This window comes from Sminthopsis crassicaudata, chromosome 2, assembly GCF_048593235.1.
Source record: "Sminthopsis crassicaudata isolate SCR6 chromosome 2, ASM4859323v1, whole genome shotgun sequence".
Taxonomy (NCBI): domain Eukaryota; kingdom Metazoa; phylum Chordata; class Mammalia; order Dasyuromorphia; family Dasyuridae; genus Sminthopsis; species Sminthopsis crassicaudata.
Genome location: NC_133618.1, coordinates 385,571,662 through 385,596,685, shown reverse-complemented (window position 1 = coordinate 385,596,685; position 25,024 = coordinate 385,571,662). Strand labels below are relative to the sequence as shown.

Below are 25,024 nucleotides of genomic sequence, written 5' to 3'. Positions count from 1 at the left end.
CAATACTCTCTTAATTGCCAAATAGAAGAGTTTTTTCCCCTCAATATTGATCCTTCTTGATTTCTTTGTATCATTTAACAGTGTTGACATGCTTTATACTATTTATTATCTGGATTTTCATGACATCTTGATTCTCCTCTTCCCTGTCTTCCTCCTTCTTCAACTCTTTTATAAGGTCTTCATCTATAATATGGTCTATAATTGAGGGTGTATCCAAGACTATGTCCTGGGTTGTCTTCACTCTTTATATGCTCCCACTCGATGACTTTATTGTCTACCATGGATTGACTTATTTCCTCTATGGTGATAACTTCCACATCTATGTATCCAATCAGTCAGCAAGCATTTGTGCCATGCATTGTTCTAAGTGATAGGACTAAAGATACTAAAAAGAAAATTATCCTCTCAAAAAAGCTTGTATTGAGAGAAGATAATATAGAAATAATTATGTAGAGAATACATATATTATATCACATACACAAACATACACATATTAATAGAAGGAAGCCAGAAAGGAAGCTCTTATCTCAAGCCTATGTCAGGGTAGGAGCAGGAAAATGATTGTTCATATCTAAAAGAATTCCAAAAGACTCATGATGAAAAATGCTATCCACATCCAGGAAAAGAACTATGGAGTCTGAATGCAGATTGTAGCATACTGTTTATACTTCTTTTATTTTTTGTGGCTTTTACTGCTTGTTCTGATTATTTCACAACATGACTAATGTGGAAACATATTTAATATTATTGTACATTATTGTACTTATATTAGCTTTCTTGCCACCTTGGAGACAGGTGAGGGGTGGGAGGGAGAAAAGGAATTAGAATTCAAAATCTTAGAAAAGTGAATGTTGAAAACTATCTTCATATGTAATTGGAAAAAATATTATTAAGTGGAAAAATAAATCAATACTTCTGGGGAAAATAATTCATATACTTTTTTTGGTTTAAAAATATGTAGTTATATATATGTATATAAAGGTTATAGTAAGTTGTAAGATTTGTACTATTTTGTAGTATTTGGTACAATTTATGGTATTTTAGGTTTATTTTAATTCAAAAGTAAACATTATGTATGTAAAAAAGAAAAAAATATTCAGAATTACCCAATACGTTTGTGTCAGAGGTGATGCTTGGACAGAGTTTTTTGCCACTTCTTAGATCAGTTGTCCAGTAGCTCTTTACTCTACCACACTGTTCTTCCAGCAACCAATCATTTTCACAACACTGAAGCAGTTGATATTATCATAGCACCTCACATTTTGCAAAGTGCTTTCCTTAGAATTCTGATGAAGTCCAAGTGTTATCATCTATATTTTATAGATCACTGGACTATAGATTAAAGTGAGAAAGGATCATGAAAGGCAATCTAATTAAATCTCCTCATATTACAGATAATGAAACAAAATCCAGACAAATTGTGACTTCAGATTTTACACAGTATATTTTTGTTTAGTCACTTCAATTGGCTCTGACTCCTAATGACTCCTATTGGAATTTTCTTGGCAAATATAATGGAATGGTTTACACTTCCTTCTCCAGCTCATTTGACAAATGAGGAAACTGAGGTTAAAAATCATATAGCTATTAAGTGTTCTGAGGTAACTGAACTCAGGAAGAATAATCTTTCTGACTCCAGGGCTGGCACTCTATCCACTGAAACACTAAATGTGTGTTGAAATTAAATACTTTAGTTCATCTTCTCATCTGTGCCAAGACCATCAAGCTCTTTCCACTATACTATGGTGTCTTATGAAAAAAAGTATCAGGAAAGTAAACTTGAAATGCACAATTATCTATGTAAAGGTCCTTACCTTTAAAGAAAATAAAGTTTACTAGGATCATGTAAGTATTTGGAACAAGATCTTTGATCACCTCTACAATTTTCCCTTTGGTCTTCTTCTTCACATAATTATTGATCTTCTGTTCAGCTGCTGAAACATTTGAGAAATCAGTAGAAAAGGCCTCTGACTCATACAGTTTCTGGATGTCAGTTGTAAACTGGGTGAGAATTTTCACCTGCTTTCGGATGAAGAGGGCATTTCCTGCCTTCAATTCAAGTTCCTTGTTAGGGAGATTCAGAGTATGGATAAGGTGATGGAAACCATGGTGAATTTCATCCTCTTGCATCTCTGTCAGGTTGAAGCCCAGACATTGCAGGATCTGAATCTGTGTGTCTGACTGGGCACCAAGAGATATCATAGCCAAGGCTGAGGACACACTCACTGGGGAGAAGAAAACATTCCTCCCAGCGTTCTCTGAGGTCAGCTTCCTATATAAGTTGAATGCAAAGTCAGCATTATTTGTGGACATTTTGTATAAGGTTGAGTTCCTTGGGACAGAATGATTGACTTCATTACCTTTACCTTCATGCTGAGTACCAGGAAAACAATGAACAGTAGCATGAAGCCCAAGAACTATGAAAACAATGTAGAAGGAAGATGACATTTTGGTAGAAAATATATCTGCAGAGGATGAAAGAATAGGAGAGAGATTATCTAGTTTTCAGAAGTAAATTCAGCATTCAATTCAATGCAATTCAATAAATCCTTTTTAAGTGACTAGTATGTCCAAAGTTACGTGCCCTATGCTAGAGAAACAAAGATGAGAAAAAGAAAGAGTTGAAAAGATAATGGAAGGACAAGACTTTATTATCAGGGTATTGTGGTTTCCTCTGACTAGATTCATAGTCTACAGTGAAGCATAAGGATTCAGATGACGTAGGAGATGTGGTACCTCTGTGTTTTCCATTACATAGTCTGATTTGTTACGTGGCCTTTTCTTTTTGTAATTTGTAAGATTTGTACTATTTTGTAGTATTTGGTACAATTTATAGTATTTTAGGTTTATTTCAATAAAAAATAAAAGAAAAATAAAAATTAATGAAATAAAGGAAAGCTGCCCAGTGATTAGTTACTGAAATTTCATTATTGCTAATCCATTCATTTGGGTTAAGCATTGACTAAGTCCCTCTCACTAGTGTGAATTTCAGGGATCACTGATTCAGAATATTTAATAGCATTTTAGAGTTATAAGGAAACTTACAGATTACTTAATTAGACCCCCTTATGTTTCTGAGGAGGAAACTGGGGCTCACAGAAAGTGACTTCCTAAAAGTCACACAACCCGTTTGTAATAGAACCTATCCTAGACTTCTAGGCTAGAGACTCTCAATATGACTATAATTTTCTTCCTTCCAAGAAGGATGCTTCCAGGAAGCAAGGAAGAAATGCTGACCTCTAAAGGATACAAGAACAGAAGATTTTGAAAGGAAAAGAAAGTCTATAGATGAAAGAAATGAGGATAGAGGCTTTGAAAGTAAACACTGCCTATTTCAATTGCTCATGGATTCAGCAAGTTGTATCTAGTACCAGAAAGAAAAAGTTTTGCTATGATATGTTTCCTTGTTAACTACTAAGCCAAGAGGAGCTACCAAAGAAATGCTCTTCCCTTAACTTCTCTAATTCCCCAGGACTGACCCCTCACCCTAATTTAGTGGTTTCCAAAGATGATACAGTGATGCTTTACTCATATTTTTCCAGAAAAAATTATTACATTCCTTTATAATTTAAGACCATATACATAATTCTCTTAACTTGTGTTTCATTAAAATAAAATAATTTATTATAATTTTTAACAAAAACTATTCAAACATACAGTGAAGTAAGCCCTAACTCATTTGCCAATAATTTAGGTTTGTTGAATCTTCCTTCCATAGACACAGATCAAAAATTAAAACAAACTTAAGTTATCATTTTATGCCTACCAGATTGGCTAAAATGATAGAAAGGGAAGGAGAAAAATATTGGAGGGAATGTGGGAAAATTGGGACACTAATTCATTGTTGGTGGAATTGTGAACTGATCCAACCATTTTAGAGAACAATCTGGAAATCTGGAATTATGCCCCAAAAGTTATTAAACTGCCTATGCATTTTGGCCCAGCAAATACTAATATGTGGACTACTTCCTTTTTTAAATTATTAAAGTTTTTGATTTTCAAAACATATGCACAGATAATTTTTCAACATTGATCCTTGTATAGCCTTGTATTCCAAATTTTCCTCTCCTTCCCTCAACACCCTCCCCTAGAGGGCAAGTAATCTAATATATGTTACACATGTTAAAACATATGTTAACACACACACACACACACACACATATATATATATATATATATATATATATATATATATATATATATATATATATGTATTTGTATATTTTATCTTGCTGCTATGTGGTCTATTTCCAAGATGATTAGGGAAAAAGTAAAAGAATTTATATGTTTTAAAATATTTATAGCAGCTCTCTTTGTGCAAATTTCCAGTAAAGAGCTGGAAATTGCAGGGATGGCTATCAATTGGGGAATGGCTGAATAAGTTGTGGTATAATGGTGAATTCAGTGAGCCTACATAAATACGGAAAGACTTGCATGAAATAATGAAGAACAAAATGAGTAGAATGAAGAGAACATTGTGTCCAATAACAAATTGTTTTAAGAATTACTTTGAGGAATAGGTTATTTAAACTGTTATAAATATTAACGATAAAGGACATAGGAAAAAAGATTTTATCTGCATCCAGAGAAAGAACTGAGAAATAGATATATAGGATAATTTTATGTATACACACACACATATACACTATATACATGTATTTTTGTGTCTTTAATGGTAATAATCTCTAGAGTGGGGAAAGATACAAAAGAAAAAATAAAGGAAAAAAATAAATTTATATGATAATTATGCTGCATATTTGAAGGGTTGTTGTGCATAGAAGACTTGCAGTTCCACATGCAATCATCTTTTTATTATACTATTCATAGAAATGCTTGTTTTATTCCATAAAGTAAAAATAAATTAAAAATTTTTATGCTCAAAGAATTTTTACTGGATTTACTTTCTGAATTAAAATAAAACATTAAAAATTGTTTCTCCTAAAAATTATCCTTCTGTGCTTTCCTAGATGGTCTTCATTTAGTTGCTATTACCCCAAATATTTTTACCTGATAGACAGCTCTCTAGTGATTAGTGCCTCCATAGACACACATTCAGTTGCTGGGCCTTTCCTAAAAACTTTGCCAACTTCATTGTACCTGCCAGAGCTCATACTTCCTTTGGCACCAGAGAGCCCAGATTTACCCTCAGAATACAATGGAGTATCTGAGGAAGACATTAGTGCAGGAACACTTAAATATAGATTATTAGAATATTGGAACCATTAAAGGTTTTTGAGTCATAGAGCCATATAGAATGTCAGAGCTGAAAGGAATCTTAGAATACAGAAGGCAATAGTGGTGAAAGACTTCAAGAGGTTATCTTATCATACTAAATACCTTTTACAAATGAGAAAACCAAGGTGTAGAGATTTGACCAAATCCACAGATCTAAGTAATAGGTGATTTGATTTATTTTCAATTCAATATTTTCTTCATTTAATAAGGATCTATGGAATGTATAATGATAATTGCCTGGACTGAATACTATGACTAAAACATTTGCCTGAATTCAAAGGACTTCACTTCAGTCTAGGAGATAAGAAAGAACAGACTCTTGATGTAGTACTATCCAGGATTATGCAGGTTTGGCATGTTCCTGAGACTATGCAAGGAAAGATGTTCTTAGTTCTGGGGGTGGAAAGCCCAACAACAGCCATATGATGTCATATCATATAGTATCTGAGAAATGCAGCCTATAGTGCAGGCCACATTCACCAGAAGATTAAAGAAGGAAACCCAGGGGCTCAAATTCTCATGGATTCAACAAACTATATGTAGTGCCAGATTGAATAAACCTTGCTTTGACCTACCTTCCTAGTCATATCCTAAGCTAAAAGAAGCCATCACAGAATAGCTCTCCCCTCAAACCTCAGACTCCTTAGAACTACTAGCCTTTCAACTTCATTCAAGATCTCAAACATGATATAGTAACACTTTGTCCCTACTTTTTTCACACAAAAATTATTGTGCTCTTTTACAACTTAAAATCATCTGCATGAATAGTTTTCTTAGCTTGTGTTTTATTAAAATAAAATTTATTATAATTTTAACAAATTATTCAAATATATAATAAACAAGCATATTTAAGTATTGACAAAATACTTAACAATCTTTTCAATTGTAACTTATAAATTATAAAACTTATAATAACCATTATGATATTATCAATGTGATGAGTAGACTTCTGTTTGCACAGATTTTGATAAAATATGGTCTAAGTGATAATATTTCTACTTGATTTTTTTTTAACCATTAAGATTGATATATTACCTCTGTAACTACTCTACCAATAGAAAACCTGGATTCACACAAATAAAATGTTTCAAATTTTAGCAACACTCAAATTACTTTGTTTAATAATAAATAGAGAATTCTTTTTACAATAGTAATTAAAAAACATTAAGTAACTATTATGTGCCAGGCACTGTGCTAGGTATTATGCTAAACACTGATGATACAAAGAAAGGGAAAAGATAATACTTGTCCTTAAGGAGTTCACAATGTAGTGCAGGGAGGGAGAAACAAGTAAACAAATATGTACAAACAAGCTATATTACAAGATAAATAGGAAATAATTAAAAAAAGAGAAGGCATTAGAATTACAAGGGGAGTTAGGTGATGAGTAGATAGAGTGTTTAGAATCTGGAAGACTCATGTTCCTGAGTTAAATCTGGCCTCAGATACTTCCTAGTCACTTATCCCTCTTTGCCTCAGTTTTTTTCTCTGTAAAATGAGCTGAAGAAGGAAATGGCAAACCATTCCAGTGTCTTTGCCAAGAAAACCCTAAATAGGGTCACAGAGAATTAGACATGACTAATTAAAAATGATTGGACAACAACATTGTAATTAAGAGGGAGGAAATTTTAGTTGGAACTTAACGAAGAGAAGCCAGAAGGAGAGATAAGTAGACAGCAGGGAATATTTCAACAAGAGAAAATGTGTGGAGCTAAGAGATGAAGCTTCTTGCTTGTGGAACAGCCAAGAGGATCAAAGAGTATATGGCAGGGAGAAAAGTATAAGAACACTAGAAAGAGAGGAGAAAGATAGGCTGTGAAAGATAGGTAGAAATCTGAGTTTTAAACTTTTTTTCAATATACTATTACCAATATATGAACCATTTTTGTTCAGATAGACTAAGACCAAATACATTATATTTGTCTGTGGCAAATGAATTTTCTATCTATTTATATTTAGAAATAGTAAGAATTTTTTAAAAATGAGAAACGTCAAAATAATGTTCAAATATACAACTTGTCCAAGTCTTCCTCTAAATTTCTAATAGGGAAAATATCCAACATTCCTCATTTTCTCTTTACACCAAAAGGATTCTAGGGGACACTGGGGCCTCCTACCTGTTACTTCTCACCTTCTGGATGTGACCAACTAATTTTTTTTTTAATCACACAATTTCCAGGAAATTTTTTATCTCTATCCTTCAAAGTTCTTTCTTTATTTACATATGCTACCACCTGCTGATACTCATCATTTGACTCTCTATTTTCTTCTGTTTGAAAACCATCAATTTTAGCCTCTTTGAAGACTAGAAGGTACCATGCCCTGCAGCCCTATAACTGGCAGCATATTAGCATCAAAAAGTTGGGCCTTTGTTTCAGGAAGAAGTTTGGAGTGCTTAAAAGGAACTTTGAAATTTCCTGAAGTCAACCCTCCTCTTTCTGTTTAATTGACCATTTGTATTTTCTGTCCATGACAAATAGATTCACTAATAAATAAGCTCTATACTATTTCTATCCAATTGCATGACTTAATTTGGGCAAGAGATGTATCTATTTGGTTTCTCCTGTGTGTAAACTCTTTTGAGTGGTAACTGCTTCCTTTCAAGAGATTATTCAGTGTATTGGCATTTGATGATGTCATATGCAAATAGGAATAACTGGACAACCTCTCCATATACAAGGAATTCTTCAATTTAGAGTTTGCTCTGTTTCCATTAGAGGTGCAGACCCCTTTTTTATGAAGATACATGTTTTACAGCTCCATGATTAGGTGCTTATGATTAAAGGATTGTTGAATAAGTTTATCTTTATTGCTGTATCTTTCATGGAATCTAAGTTGATTTGTCTGTAAAGAGGGGAGCTTCTTTGTTGGAAGAAAACATTTAGAAGATGCATGCTGTTCTCCTAAACCAAAAGCTTCTTAGTAATCACTAAATAATAAACACAGTGGAATCTTGTATTCTTTTCATGTTTAAGTCAGTTGTGTAATGTTGAAGATATGTTTTCTATAGGATATCACTTGTGAAAGCCTGTGTAGCCCTACTACTTCATGAAAGTTGTTCTTGGGGGCAGCTAGGTGGTGCAGTGGATAGAGCACCAGCCTTGAATTCAGGAGGACCCGAGTTCAAATCTGGTCTCAGACACTTAATACTTCCTAGCTGTGTGACCCTGGGCAAGTCACTTAACCCCAGCCTCAAAGAAAAAAAAAAGTTCTCAGTTCAGATAACTTTTTAAAAAAATGCATATAGCTGCTAAAATTGACACCTCATTGATGGAATCATCCTTTAACTCTTTTTCTCCTCTCCATTCTTACTTCAGTCCCTGGTTCTTGCCTTCCCAACCTGAATTTAAAGATTATATGGATGTTTAGAGGGCCTGAGGAATTGATAGCAAGATCTATCTATCTATCTATCTATCTATCTATCTATCTATCTATCTATCTATCTATTTGTAATCTATGAGATTGAATGATTTGCTCAAGGTCCCACAGCTGATTTCTGAGGTGAAATTTGAATCAAGCAATTCCTGAGTCTAAATCAAGGGCCTTGTTCACTTCTGCATTTGAGTCCCATCAATTGCTTGTAACTTCGTGGAGTTTTTTAATAGTTTAATATTTTGTATTTCCTCCCAATTAAAAATAAAGTCAACCTTAAAATTCCTTTTTCAAAAAAAAATGCATATAGCTGGGAAAATGGACACTATTGTTTTTATTCATTCACTTTGTGTCAAGTCCAGCTCTCTGTGACCCCATTTTTTTTGATTTCCTTTTTTTTTCTCCAGTTCAACTTACAGATGAGGACCTGAAGCAGAGTTAAGTGACTTGTCCAGGATCACCCAGATAACAGATGCTTATTAAGCTCTGTTGCCTGTTTTAGTATTAATATTGATATTTTCCAAACTCTTCCCTTTATTAGCTATCTTCTAAATCAATCTCTTATTGTCTTCACAATTTTGTAATCTTCATCACAAATATTTTCTATAAATACTTGATCTAAGGTATTTTTCTACTTTTGTTCTCTTTCATGCAATTTCTGCATCATCTATTAGCACATATAGGACTCTTCTAAGAGGTCTAAGTGAGGTGTTTCTATTGGTCTTTATGGCATAAAGTTTTATAAAAATCTTTGCATATATTTTGTATTTTTTAATAATTGTTTTCTTCCATCCATTTTCATCCTGAAATAGTCTCAAGATGATGTTGCTTAAGTGGTTCTCTTGCTAAACTTTAGACTGGCACTGCTTTTTGCTTTATGAGGCAATAGTACTCATCATATTCTATCATTCTTTGCAGTAAAGATATTAAAAATAAATTTGTATTCTTAACTAGAGTTAACTTTGGCTGATGTCTCACTCTGCAGGTAAATAAACTATTTTAAAATTATGCCATATTTTAAATTCTTTTGATTTCCTTGAAATGCCATTTATACTCTTCACAAAAAAAAATCTATCAAAATTTCAAGGGAAATTTTTTTTATTATGATAACTAAGAAAAATGATCAGTTTTTCTTTTATCTCAAATATTTTTAAAGTACCTTGGAATGAGAAAGACACCAGATTTTGTAAAAATACAGACTTGCTCTATTCTCTGCTCCTATATTATCATACAATTTTCTAAAGAAGTTCTCTTTAATGGACAGCTTTAAAATACTGAAAAAAAGTTGTTTACTCTTATAAAAACTTTAAAAATTCTATATAGCTCCTCACGCATGTTTTTGTATACAGATAGTTATTTATGAAATATGCAAGATGTCTAAATTGCATGAGTGGCCATCCAATATAATTCTATCACATAATGTCATTTTTATTTTTAAAAAATACAAGAATTACATTGTTAATTTCTCTTGATGTGGCATTGCCATTCATGATTTTACTAAGAAACATAGCTTCCTTAAACATTCATACAAAGCAAAAAAAAAAGTGGTATTTTCTTCCCATCAGTAATGTGAATCTTAATGACATATTGAATCATATATTTAGGATTTTTTAAAACTTTGGGTATATGTACATCTTTTATTTAAACTGTTATCTTTATTTTTATCAGTTTTTAATGTTCTAGTGGTTTTTCTCTTCAAACTGGTTACTTAAATATCTATTGTAAAGAATACTTTATGCTTAATAGATTATATTAACAGAACACATCTATCTTATGACTATATGGACTGATTGTGGCTGATCATTCCCATGTCAAAATCTGGCACATGCTAACTCAAACATGATTTTGTTTTTAAATATTATATGCAGTAATTGTTTTGCTGTCTGTCAGAGCCAATTTTTCAGAAGTCCTAAAAGAGTAGAAAAATGATTATATTTATGAGGCTTCATTGTCACAAGGATACTTGTAAGAATAACTTAAACTTTAAAAAAATAGCTGTATATTTCCTTCTTATCACTCTTCTTCTCAAATAAAACATATTTTTCAATGGATTGTAGTTAGAGCTTTCCAATCTTTCCTCTCTGATTGGAAAACTGGAGAGTGGAACTAAACTTTTCCCAATACCTTCTTTTATAGAGCACAGAAACCCAACTTTTTGGCTCACTATAGTCTGTATCTACTGCTCTATCTAGTTTCAACTTGATGGAGCCATATGTTCCCAAGTTGGGCATCCCCTAGTTTCTTCTGTCCCTTTCGTGTCCTTTTGTATATAGTCTCCTTCAATTAGATTGTAAGCTTCTTAAGGGCAGCAACTATTTTTTTTTAAATCATATCCTCAGCACTAGCATAGTGTCTGGTACTAAAGTACTTAGTAAATCTTTATTGAATTGAATTGGATTATATGCCAGACTATATGCTATGTTCATAGGATACAAAGCCAAAATTAAAAGAGTTTCTGCCCTCAGAGTGCTTCCATTCTAATGACAAGGCCTGGGAGAACATGCCCATAAAAAAGTATATACAAAATAAATGCAAGGGAGTTTTGGGAAGGAGTTTTGATTAATGATAATGGGGTGGGAGAGATCAGGAAATGTTTCATGAGATATGAAGGAAATAAAAAATTGCTAAGGAATAGAGTTAAGGTGGTAGCTTATTTTAGGTGTAACTAGTATAAAGGAAAAAAGATAGAAATGTAGTATTTTGTGTGTAGAGCAATAAGTACACTAGATTTCAAAGATAGAAGGAGGGTAAAATGCCCAAAGATTTGAAGGGTAGAAAGAGACCAGGTTGTGAAGAGATTTAAATGTCTAGTTTATTTATTCATTTTTTAAAACCTAGATGCATTATGGAGCCACTGGAGTTTATGAAATAAGAATGATAGTGGTGATGATAAAGATATGATTTATAAAACCTGTGTTTTAGGAAGATCATTTTGCTTGTTTTGTAAAAATGGACTGGGGGGGGGGAAGAAGCTAGTATCTTTGTTGTGAGAGCTACTTAATAAGCCTTTTTCAGGGATGCTTATCTATTATTGGTGTTCATTTTCCACCCAACTCTCACCTGTGGTTCCAAGAAGCTGTAGCATGTACAGCCACCACACCTCAGTAAAACTATATCAGCAGACAATCTAAACCAAGTTGATTACAACCAATAGGTCTCAAAATTACTGGTGAATTAGGAAAATCTGAATCTCTGAATATCTGAAGCATGTGAAGACTTCCCCTGTGCAATAGGCAGATATGAAAAAGTTGTCCCAAAGGCTATGAAAGTGGCTAAAGCAGGCACTGAGGAGTTTTTAGAGCTTGGTTAGATGTTGAAGACATTAAGGTCATCTACTGCAAACAAAGCTATTGTAAGTCATCTTGACTTTTATCTTGCCATTGCAGTCTGATGACTCTGGAAGAAAGAAGAAAGCCAACACAACTCTGTCTCACTTAAATCCAATTTATTCACAAATCAAAAGACATTACTCATATTATATTGCCATTTTTACCTATCTCAAAGTCCTGTGGTGATAAGAAACTGATGAAGCAGGTCAGATGCACAAGTAGCTGTAGTTACAACCCTGTACACAGACAGTACAGGTCATAGGACAGTTTTCTCCCTGGAATGAAGCAGCAGTGGGATTTGGCAGCTTTCTGGATGTCTGAGTAGTCTTTTTTTTTAAACCACATTGTTTACCTTCTGTTGTGAGGAAAAAGCTAGAAATCATCTGCTCCACCTAACCTAACCCTTATCTGCTTACCATGGCAGACAGGAATACTACTATGTAGCTGGAACACAACAAAATGTATAAAAACTTTTGCAAAGGCAATTTCACTCACAATTGGTACCTGGAATGTGCCCCTGTTTATGGGCAGCAAGAAATCCAGTAGGAATGAAAGATGAACAATTTTTCTTGCCACAGAACTCAGTAGGTATCTTATCTAAATAGCAGTCCTGAGTGAAACAACACTGGCAAGTGAAGGCCAGTTTACTGAAACTGGACCTGAATACACATTTCTCTGGAGTTGTTTCACAATCAAATCTATTCCAGACAACTATGCCTTTCAAAAGGAGTGAATAAAATGAAAATGCCACTTGTAGGAAAGTACCCTACTACCATCATCAGTTCATATACATCTTGTTGAACCTTGATAATGTCAAAGAAAAATTATGTTAATACCTAAAGACTGTCATCATCAGTGTGCTAAGAGGATACCATTATAATTCTGGGTGACTTTAATACTCTCAGAGTAGGCATAGATTATCAGACATAGCAGAAAGTCCTTGGAAGGAATGAAGTAGAAACAGCAACAGAAGTAGCCACTGATGCCAGAAGCCTTGTGTGTCTCATGACCTTCTCATCACCAACAGTGCCTTTTGTTTATATAAATGAAATAAAACATCATAGACACAACCTTCCTATTTAATAGGCTGTTATTGTAAGGAGATGAGATAGATAGGATGTGAGAATTAATATAATGTTCTCTTCTCTAAAATGTAATGTTTTCTGGGAGCAGATTTCTTGGGGAGCTTCTGGAGGCAGCCTTAATTTCAGTTCAGTTCAATAATCCTAAATGCAGGAGTTAAAGTCCAGATTCTTTATTTTGTCCTTCAAAGTCTTGAATCTTTTCCTGTGTCCCAGTTAGCTTTCTTAGAGGCCTATCTCTCTCCTTGGTTCCAAGAGCTCCCTCTGAATGTCTCCAGCCAGCACAAAGGTGGAAGTTGGAATGAATCTTGACTCCTCCTCCCAGAGAGTGGGCTTGTGGATTTCTGTGGGCTTGGCCCTGAGAGCTTCTTGTTTATATTTCTGCCTGATTTGTGAATTTCCTCATTATATATGCTCTCTAAAGGTGTGAATGCCTTTAAAGGTATGAACTCTTTTTAAAGGTATGAGAATTAAATACATTAGCACCTTATTTCAAGTTCTGGTCCATAACATCTCCTGCTTTCTTCTGATTTAGAACATAAGGTGGTCATGACCTCCGTGACTTCTCAAGGAGGTGAGAACCCCCCCAAAAGAAGGTGATCATGCCTTCCCTGACTTCTCAGGAAGGGAGATGAAAACACCAAAGGAAATGGGAAATCAAATCAGATTAGCAGGTTTCTGAAGGGGCTCATTCTTAAAACAGGTATACATAAATCCATCAATATGATAGTTATTACACATAATTGCATAAATTACATAAGCACATAGTAACATAACACAGGTTAGTATTGAAATAACATGAATCAACATGAGGAATTATACATGTCCATAAATCCCAGAAATAGTCCAAAAGGAATCTATTGTCCATTAGTTCATGTGCCAGGAATCCAATAATTGCTGCAATTTTTGAAGTCCTGCAATAGTCTCATCTTGTGTTAGGGAATCCAATGATTCCTGATGATTTTCAAGTCATGCAACAATCTCATTATCAGCCATGCTCTTCCAGTGTCAGATGTTTCTTAGTTCTCCTTTGTTTTGAGGTTTTTCTCCCTTTCTGTTTCTCTCCAGGTGCTCATTGCCACCCATGTGCATCCTTCTCCATCTGTTTCCTTCTCTGTCTGTAAAAATACAAGAAAACCCTCTCTCCCAAGCAGTTAACCTCTCTCGTCCCTTCTATTTACCACTTTCTAAATCTCTTCTCATCACCTGGCAATTACATTGGAGCTGTTTGCACTGGACACTGCTCTGTTGGTTTAAAAAGCCTGTATTCTCCCCAACTGTAATCCCTTTCTGCTATCTGATTGCTTTTTGCCTGATAGATCACATCAGAGTCCTGACCTTTTAAAAACTCTGGGTGTAAACTCAGCTGCCATCATGCCCCACTTATCTTTTGATTGATATCTTGGAGCTGGGATCCGCCTCTCATTTCCCTGGGTCAATCTACATTCTGAGGCCCAGTGGAAGCCCTTGTGGCATTTTGGACATAAGAGTTTTAGATCTTCTCTCAGCCTGCCCTCTCAGTCTATCTCTATATCTACACTGAGCTCTAAGATGTCCTAGTTTTCCACATTGGAAAGATTCGACTCTCTCTAGAAGTTCCTTGCCAAGAGGGACCCTGTCTTCCCATGTTTATCATAGTCTGGGTGTAATAAGCATTTGTGCCCACTGTAGCACAGCATCTTATGATCGCCTCTAAAGGAGCATCTTTGTGTAATCCCCATATAATTTTTTTGCAAACTTCATTGGCATTTTCCTTAGCCAGATGTCTGGTCATTATTTCTGTAGCTGCATCCTCTCCAATAGTTCTTATGAAAGCTGTCTGCAAACATCTCAGAAAATTCTCAAATTTACCTTACTTTATTTTTTGTGAAGGCTTTCCCCCAATCTTTTTGTCCGGGGAGGGAACCCCAAGCTTTTGTTGCAGCAGTGGTGATCTGTTCATAAGCTATTGTGGGGTAATTAATCTGTTCTGAATTCTCTCAATACTGACCTTCACCAGCTATTGATCAAAAGTGATTTGTACATTAAGTCCTGTTTGCCTATTGTGTCTGGCTTGAATCCTACATAATTCATGATACTCCAAAACCCACAACAAGTTCTGTCCAGGTTCTAAACATGTCCTTGCTAAACCAAACTATCTAATAAGATCTTAACATAAGATGATGTAGCCCCATAAAGAGTGCAACCTTTTTTAAAATCCTTAATTTTTTTCCAGATCAAAAGGAGTGTGTTTTCTTATTTTTTGACCATAAGAGCCAAGCTTTTCAATCACAGGGTATGCATGCATTAAATCAGATACATCCCGTCCTTCATTTTTACCTTAACTAGTGCCCTTTGTAATTTTGTCATAGGCTGCTTCATATGAGATGCTGATTGTGTTTCTGCCTCTCCCCCTCCTCCTCCTCCCTCCACCCATGAAGGGTTAATTGAGGGAAGTAGGTTAGAGGATTGGAAATGCTCCCGTTGTAAAGTGCAACACTCAGAATTATACTTAACTCCATTCTTATCTTCATCCTTTTCACCTAGTTTAGTTGGCACCTCCCCCTCCTGCTCTTTCTTCTTTTTTCTTATTCTATAACTTATATAATTTCCTAAAGCCAGTTGTGTTAAATTATATGTATTAAGTATGTCTTTGGAAATTGAGTGAGGTCCATTTTTATTGTAGTATTGACAAAGTTGCTCTCCTACTAATTTCCACTCCTCTAGATCCAATTCTTTTTCAATAGAGAACCAAGGAGATATGTATGTACAGTTTCTAAAAGTTCAGTGATCTGCTCCCAAATTATAATCAAACCTTGGCTTTTCATAAACCTGACAATACTCTCTACACATTTTCCTTGAAGAACAACAGAAGCCTGTTTTCTAAACATTTGTCCCATTTTAGCTGAAATTCTACTTTAGCTCTTTAACAAAGATCCCTTGTTTATTTTTGTGCTTACCCTAATTTCTGGGTCGAGGAGACTTTTCCACTGAATCAGGGTTGTATCTGTACGACATTCGGGCGCCAAAATGTAATATTCTCTTCTCTGAAATGTAATGTTCTCTGGGAGCATATTTCTTGGGGAGCTTTTGGAGGCAGCCTTAGTTTCAATTCAGTTCAATAATCCCAAATGCAGCCAGAAGTTAAAGTCCAGATCCTTTATTTTGTCCTTCAAAGTCTTGAATCTTTTTCTGGGTCCCAGTTAGCTTTCTTAGAAGCCTATCTCTCTCCTTGGTTCCGAGAGCTCCCTCTGAATATCTCCAGCCAGCACAAATGTGGAAGTTGGAATGAATCTTGACTCCTCCTCCCAGAGTGGGCTTGTGGGTTTCTGTGGTCTTGGTCCTGAGAGCTTCTTGCTTATATTTCTGCCTGACTTGTGAATTTCCTCATTATATATGCTCTCTAAAGGTGTGAACTCCTTAAAAGGTGTGAACTAAGTATATTAGCACCTTGTTTCAAGTTTTGGCTCATAACAAATGAAGAAGGTGATGGGTGGCACAGACTGATGGACCAATCATAGATTTATCCTCTCCAAACTAAACCTTCTCATTCAACAAAAGAGGGTGTCTCTAAGGGAAGACAATTACCATAAGGCTTAACTTAAGCAAATTAGAGCACTTCTCCTAGAACAATCATTTTGTTGCTAATTTGTAGGGAAAACTGAGCCAACTCATGGTTTGGGATAGTGAAGCAGAGAAGTGGGCATTTTTAAAAGATTTGGTATGCAGCACCACATCTACTCATCTGTGCCAGATTGCTGCAGACATCAAAGTTGTTTTGATGAAATGGTAGGGAAATCACAGGTTATTAAACCAAATACCAAAAACTCCACAGGGTTTACCAACAGAATACATTGTTTATTGCTGAGAAGGCAGCATTTAATTTCAGTAAAAATAAAATGTAAGTGAAGTTTAGAGAGATGAAGGAGTCTTGGCTCAGTAAGGAGGAAAAAGAAATTAAGTTTTAGGCTGATAGTAACAATTAGCTTTTATGGATTGCTGGGACCTTTTATGATACCCTGAAGGCTATTTATGGTTCAAAGATTTATGGTATATCTCAACTACTCAGCATTGATGAAGCCACATTAGTTAATAATAACAACATGATCCTATACTCAACACTTCCATAATGTTCTCAACAGTCCGTCTTCAACCAACATTTAATCCATTGACCAAATATCTAAGGTTTGAAGCCAATCCCTCTCTAGATGAATTTCAAACCGAAGAAGAGATTTGAAAGCTATTAGATTCCTCTCACATGACAAAGCAGCTGGTACTGATTCTATTCCAGCTTAGATCTGCAAGGCAGGGGATCCACTGCTCATTTAAAAAAGAAAAAAAAAATTGACAAATATTTCAGGTTATTTGGCAAAAGGAGTTTATGCCCCAGGAGTTCAAAGATAACCCCCCACTGTCCATTTCTATAAAGGAAAGAGAAATTGGTTGTCCTGTGACAATCACATTGTGAGTGTGTGTGTATGTACATGTGTGTATGTGTGTGTGTGCGTGTGTGTGTGTGTGTATATGTGTGTGTGTGTGAAAGAGAGAGAAAGAGAGACAGAAAGAGAGATAGAGACAGAGATAAACAAAGACATGGAGACAGAGACACAGACAGAAACAGAAACACACAGAGAAAGATTTTAGTTATTGATGGCAAGTTTGAGAGCCAGTGTAACTTCAGAAAAGGCTGGGGAATGGTTGAAATGGGTGTTTATTGCCTGACAACTCCAGGATAAGTGTAAGGAATAGAAAAAGGACTATATATAACATTTGTTAATTGGACCAAGGTTTTTGATATTGTCAGTCATGATAATTTGTGGGAGAGCATGGCAAAAAGACTGCACAGAGAACTTCATCAGTACCATATACCAATTCCATGACAGCATGCTTTCTGGATTCTTGATAACTGACAAAATAGACTTACACTTTCTCAGTCACCAATGAAGTAAAGTAGAGCTGAATGCTTACTCCTATGCTTTGATCTTGTTGGATGCCCTTCAAAAACGATGAAAATGACATCAGCTACTCTGATGGTAAATTATTTAACTTGATAAGATTGCAAGCCAAGACTAAAGTGGAGAGAAAGTTGATGCACAATTTTTTTTTCCATAGATGATTGTGCAACCCTTTGAGGCTAAGATTCAACAGAGCATGGATGAATTCTCTCCTGCTTATGCTAATTTTGTCCTGACAATACCAAAAAAACAGAGGTTCTCTATGAGCTAGCATTGAACTATCCATACTTCAGTTATGGTCAATGGAGAAATTATGAATGCTGCAACTAAGTTCACTTATTTTGGCAGTATATGTTCTGGGATAAACACATAGATGATGAAATTGCTATATGCATTACCAATGCTTGTTCAAGGTTTGGGAAGCTCCAAAGGAAAAGGCATAAGAAGAGATATTAGGCTGCCCACAAAATTGAAAGTCCATAGACCTTTTATGCTGACCTCATGTTTTTATGGTATGAAGTCTGGATTGTATACCCGTGCCCTGGCAGGAATTGAACTAATTCTGTTCCTTTAAAACTTATGAGGCTAAGGTTTTTGGCGAAATATAAGGATTACTATTAGGAGCCTGCATAGAGAAATAGATTTGAATGCCATTCTGGATAGTGGTTTAGAGTAGTAGAGTAAAACGATTTCTTTAATTTTTTTACATTATATTGTATCCCGTAATGAATATAGTTTGGTTGAAAGACTTCTTCCAACTCTTTTCATTTGGGACTAGGAAAGCAGAAGGCAGATGGTGGAGGTAATTTGGCATTGGCTGAAGTTTGACTAGGTGTGTACAGTGGTAAAACAAGGTAAAAAATAAAGGGAATTAAGAGTAGAAGAGAATGCATTCTATGCGACTGGGAAGAAAGGATAGTGCAATCAAAAGAGGGAGATGGCCTAGCAAATATTGAAGATTGGAGTGATTATAAGTCATTGTGAGAACCACGGATGAGTTTTTGAAGAGTGACATATAGGAAGAAATAGAATAAGAAAGTGGTATTGGATGAAGAAACTTCAGAGTTCTTTATTACTTGAGCAATTGTGAGAGATACCATTCATAATCAAGGGTGTGACCATCTCTGTGTATGGCTGAGGTGGAGTGGAGAAATAAGGTCATAGGAACTAAGCATATTAAGGAACTAGAAGGTTAGTGCATTTGAGGAAACATAGATCTTTTGAAGTACCTTAATCTGATAATAGCAGTTGAGGTGGAAGGGGATACTATAGATAAAGTATGAAATTAATCGAGAAAGAAGAGATGAAATTTTGAGGGATGAGGAAGACGTTATTGAATACCAACAACAAGGATCTGGTAGCCTTAGGACCGAGAAAATGGAGACAACAAATATAGATAACCATTTCTGATAGTTTGGCTATGATAAGCAGAAAAATTATAGGATGATAATTTGAGGGAATGATACGGTGAAATGAAATTTTTGTTTTTGTTTTGTTAATGATAGGCACAAGTGGTCACATTTGTAGGTCACAGCAAAGAACCAGTGGGTAACGAAAGGTTGAGGATAAGAAAAATGGAGGTAGAGGGAGAATAATTGAGGGGGGGATTCTAGAGAAAACAAAAGGCATGATATAAAAAGTAGATTTGGTCTTAGCAAAATAAAATCACTGCCTCAGAAATTGAAGTCAGATTGGATTGGAGGACAGAGTTGGGAGGGGATGTGTGTGAGAAGATGGAATTTAGTTGGGGAGTAAAGGAGAAAAGGGAGAGAGCACAAAGCCAATGCCTTCTTTTTTCTCAGTGAAGTAAGAATTGAGGGAGTAAGGAGAAGGGATTTGGAAAGTTTCAAATAATTTAATCAGAGAAGAATATAAAGTATTCCATGCATTAGTGAAGGCTCAGTTGATTATAGAAAGCATAAATTTCAATATGTTTCTAACAAAACTCAGAAGGAAGAAATAGAAATAGAAACCCCAATTAAGTAACAACAAAATACATCACACATATCTAGGAATTAAATCACCAAGATATTTGAAGGACTAATTTAACTACAACTAATAATAATTTTTGTAGAAATAAATAATTGGAGAGATGCTCTATGTTCATGGATGGCCTGTACTAAAAGAGTTTAAAAAAAGATTGTATAAACCTAATCTCTCTATACATTTAATGCTATATCAATCAAATATCTTAAAAAATTAAGAAAGTAGATAAAAAATAACAAAATAACAAAATTCATATGAAGAAATAAAAAGCCAAAGGTTACAAAGAAATAAAAATAGGATGGAGTAGGGTATGATGGCACAAAATTTCAAACTATTTTACAAAGCAATAATTGTTAAAAAATCTAGAATTGGATGAAAAAAGGTCAAAAGAAGAATAAGATAAGAAAAAACACAAATAACAGTGTAGTAGTTGGTAATTCCATTAATTCAAATGACTAGAAAATGGGTTGTTGACAGGAACTGAGAAAATTGAAAAATATTCTAACAAAAAAAACAGATTCATTTTTAGCATCTTATATCTTATACCTTTAAAAGCTTCAAATAAATAACAAATCTTAATGTAGAAAAGGAGAATAACATGCTATTTCTTTCAGATTATAAGTAGTGTAAAATTAAGATGTAGATAACATTTCTAAAAACAAACAAACTCAAAACAAAAAACACAGCAAAGACAATTTCCATCACATTATATCAAACTCAAAAAAAACTTCTGTACAAATAAAATGAATGCAGCTAGAATCAGAAGAATAAGGAAGGGACTAAGCATTTACACCTTTACTGCATACCAGTTACTGTTCTAAATGCTTTAAAATATTTAATTTGATTCTCACAACAACTCTGTAAAGTGGGTGCTATTATTCTTCTTTTACAATTAAGGAAACTGAGGCAAATAGAGTTTAAGAGATTTAGCTAGGGTCATACAGCTGTTGAATATATAAGGCCATATTTGAAGTCAGTTCTTCTTGATTTGGGGCTCATTGTCCTATCTGCTGTGCCACCTTGTTTTCTCATAAGAAGAAAAAGAAGAAAAAATGAAAACTAGGGGGAAAATAGTTTTGTGAAATAATTCTAATAAAGACAGGCATCTTAAGTTTGTAGGGAAATGACACACCCATAAGATTAAGAACATTGTCCAATAATGATAATAATAATACCTAATATTTATATGTATAGTAAACAAATGATCAAAGGCTATGAACAAATAATTTTCAAAAGAAGAAATAAATTATCATAACTACTTGAAAATAGTTCAAAATCATCTGTAATCTGAGAAATACATTATGACAATTCAGAATTATCACCTCACAACCATAATGTTGGCAAAGATATAAAAGCCAAAAAAACCAACTATTGAATGATTACGGGAAGAAAGAGATGCTAATTCACTGTTGGTGGCACTGTGAATTGATTCAGCAGTTTGAAAACATTTGGAATTATGCAAAAAAATTTGCTAACTTGGTTGAGCCAAAAATTCCACTTCTAGGACTATAGTCTAAAGAGGTTTAATTACAATGAAATCAGAAATACAAAATATTCATAGATGAATTATTCACAACAAAGATTTGGAATAAAAATATGAGTCCATCAATGTGGGATGACTCAACAAATTGTGGCATACTTTGGTACATATGAAATGATAAAAATGAGTAATTCAGAAAAATGTGGATAAACTTGAATAAACTAATACAGAGAGGAGAAAGAAGAGTCAAAGGAACAAAAGGCACAGTGACTACTATAATATGAATATAATAAAAAGGAAGAGGTGAAAAGTTGTCAAATTTTGTTAAGGATGTTTGTTATGGTTTTTGTTAATTTGTATGTCTTGTGTCAAAACTAAATGTACCAATAAAGTATTATTTTTAAAGCATGCTACATTAAGAACTCAATGTTACACTGACTTATTATGTGATTTGTAAATTACTCTCTGCATTCCTCAAGTTACCCCACATACAAAATGAGATAGACTAAAATAGAAGTTCTTAATCTAGGCATCTTGAACTTTTATGTGTCTGGGGGTTAATGATTTTATAGCTATATTTCAATATTAGTTTCTTCTATAATCCTGTTTTTATGGACTTAAAAAGATTATTCTGAGAAGGGGTCAAGAAGCTTACCCAATCTGTTAAAGGCTAAAAAAGATTTTAAAACCTCCAGATCAGAGTATCTCAAAATTATCTTCCAGCTCTGATATACAGTGACTCTATATTATATTACATAATAGTAATACTATGATGATGATGATGTCTATGATGAGTATGACAAGAAAAATTCCATTTCTAGTTTTGCCACTACGTAGATTGTATCCTTGGGTCTCAGACTTTTTTATCTGGAAAATGAGAGAGTTGCTCTATAAGATCTTTAAGTTTCTTTCTAGTTCTACTACATGTCTCATTGGTCTCAGGGCAACAGCTTATATCTTGTTCTTGATGTTCTTTAAATTACAGGCTATGAAATTGGATCTCACTGATCTCATTGAGAGAGCTGTCAAGAACACACCAAGTCCTTTCTCATCTACTACTGGTAGCTCTTGAATCCTTTTTAGTTCTTGACATATCCTTGAACATACAGGTCAAGAGACCTGAGTTTCAATCTCAGCTCTGACAGAGGCTGTGTGATCATTAGAAAAGAAAATAATTTTATTTGAGGTTCAATTTCCTCATCTGTAGTAAGGCATAGTAACACAGTACTTATACAATCTATTTTACATGATTTGTGAAAAAAAACTGTAGAAACCTTAAGACATAAGTGTGAATTATTATTATTATTATTAACTTTGCATTATTGATAAAGATGCTTTCAAATATAATTTCTGTTATCCTATGATTTTTTTTTTTGTTAAGGAATATAACTCCCTTGACTTTCCTCAGTACCCTGACAAATCATCTGACTGTAATTGCCTACTCTTAATATGTTGTGGATTTGCATGTTCTTTATCTGTTGGCTCAACTGGGGAATTACAGTTCAGTCTCTTTGTGTATTGCACAAATAACTACAATAACTCTCTCTCTCTCTCTCTCTCTCTCTATATATATATATATATATATATATATATATAGAGAGAGAGAGAGAGAGAGAGAGGTATATATATAGTATTAAACTAGTTAACAATTTTTGTATCTGGTCTCTAACCAAAGACAGTACTTGAAGAATTTTATCTCATAATTCCTACTTTGCCTCCACACATAGAACCAGAGACTATGCCCCTGATTGAGTAATCATCCAATTATTTATTCAATATTGAATGAAGGAATTATTAGAAATTCATTATCAACTCTTATTTCTTGGAAAGAAATTAAACAATCTGTATTGTGAATATTTTCCAAAATTTCACTGTCCCTTGCATAACAAAATGCCTTTTTTGGTGCACAGTTGATAGAATGTCAGTCCTGGAGTGAAGAAGAATCTTCCTGAGCTCAAATCTGGCCTCAGACACTTAAGAGCTGTGTGATCCTGGGCAAGTCACTTAACCCTGTTTGCTTCAGTTTCCTCATGAAAATGATCTGGAGAAGGAAAATGCAAACTACTGCAGTATCTTTGCCAAAAAAACCAAAAACAACCCAAATGGGGTCATAAAGAATCAGACATTACTTAAAGATGACTAAACAAAAACATCAACAACAATGCTTAACTTGAATATCCTTATCCTGAGTAAATAGCTTTTTCATTGACAAAAAATTCTATGTCCAGACTCTAGTCCTATCTCAACCAATAACTCAACCAATAAGTTTGTTTTAAGGCCCTTCAGCTCTAACATTTGATGTTTTGGGGTCTCCTAGAGCTAATATTGTGTATTCTAAATCCCTTTCTTGTTTTATCAGTTTATGCTCTGTATTCTATCATTTTATGTTTTGAGATACCTTCCAGTACTTACATCCTATCCTCTAAGATTCTCTATGGCTCTACTATTCTTTCTTAGATTCTCTGGTTCTATGTGAAGTGAAAACAGAGGCACTCACAACACTAATATATTTGCACTTTTTTCCCAGAGTTGATTTCTTTGTACAATTACAGGATACATTTATATCCAACAAATGGAAGAATCATCCATCAGCCAAGTAACTGTTTTCTTTGGCAATATCCATCACCAACAATGATATAAAAGAAAGACAATATGACTCAGGAGGCAAAGGTCCCTCTTGTAGCATTCTTCTCCCTCTTTCCCTTCTTTCTGAAATTTGCATTTCTTCCTTTACAAAGGTACTCCTCAGTGCCTCAAGAGCAATGTTCAGAAAGTGCCATTCCAGAGTAAGACATATCTCCAAGACTTAGAGTGGCCATTTAGTCACCAAATAAAATCAGATCCCTACCAGGGATAAGACTTTGGTGGGCGGGCAAGACTGAAATGCTATTAAATAACAAATAGAAAAGACTGGAGCCAAATTCCAGAGAATCCTGACTACACATTTCTACAACCCTTATTACAACATTTCTAAAAGAAATGAATACTTACAGCACCCTCCCCAAGAAGCCTCCTCAAGTCCTGAAGAGAATGATGTTCTTTTCTCATTTATGCCAGGAGATATATTGTGAAACAAAAGTTCTGGTTAAATATTAACATGAGCAACATAGACTCCTATTTTAAGAAATATTTTAAAAATGCCAAAGTAAAGAGCACTGAAGTGATAAGTAGTGGAACTTTGGATAGTTTCCTTGGCTGCAGTTTCTATTCATCATTAATAACAATAATGATAATACCTGGTCTTTTTATGGCATTTTAAATTGTTTTATCATTTGGCCCTCACAACAATCCTGGGAGGCAGCCAACTGTCCTCTCCTGAGCCTGAGTTGTAAAAACCTGTACTCTCTACAGGAATTATCATTCCTATATTACAGATAAGAAAATTGAAAATAAGAGATTAAGTGACATGCTCATGGCTATACATCAAATACATATCCAGTGATTGATTTGAACTCTAGTGTTTCTAGCCCCAATCCACCACTATATCCACTATAAATAGAATTTTGGAACTAGAAGAAACCTTAAAATCATTTAATGATAAACATCAAATGCAATTTAGGGGTAGTATGTACTTTTTGTTATTTGATTAATGAAGAAGTTAAGACC

The 25,024-nt window shown here is 34.4% G+C and overlaps 1 protein-coding gene across 2 annotated transcripts in view; it reads right to left on the bottom strand.

Annotated features, from left to right (window-relative positions):
* LOC141556734 (thyroxine-binding globulin-like) overlaps positions 1 to 24,435 on the bottom strand; it is a 30,197-nt gene extending 5,762 nt beyond the window's left edge. Inside the window, exons 1-2 of one of the 2 annotated variants that reach the window (XM_074291391.1) lie at positions 24,410 to 24,435; positions 1,815 to 2,465 (exon numbers count right to left, since the gene is read on the bottom strand). In XM_074291391.1, the coding sequence (XP_074147492.1) occupies positions 1,815 to 2,448 (634 nt within the window). In that variant the 5' untranslated portion in view covers positions 2,449 to 2,465; positions 24,410 to 24,435. Of the gene's footprint in view, positions 1 to 1,814; positions 2,466 to 5,007; positions 5,169 to 24,409 lie in introns of those variants that run through there. The other variant, XM_074291392.1, reaches the window with a different exon arrangement.
* Positions 24,436 to 25,024: the final 589 nt, after the last annotated feature.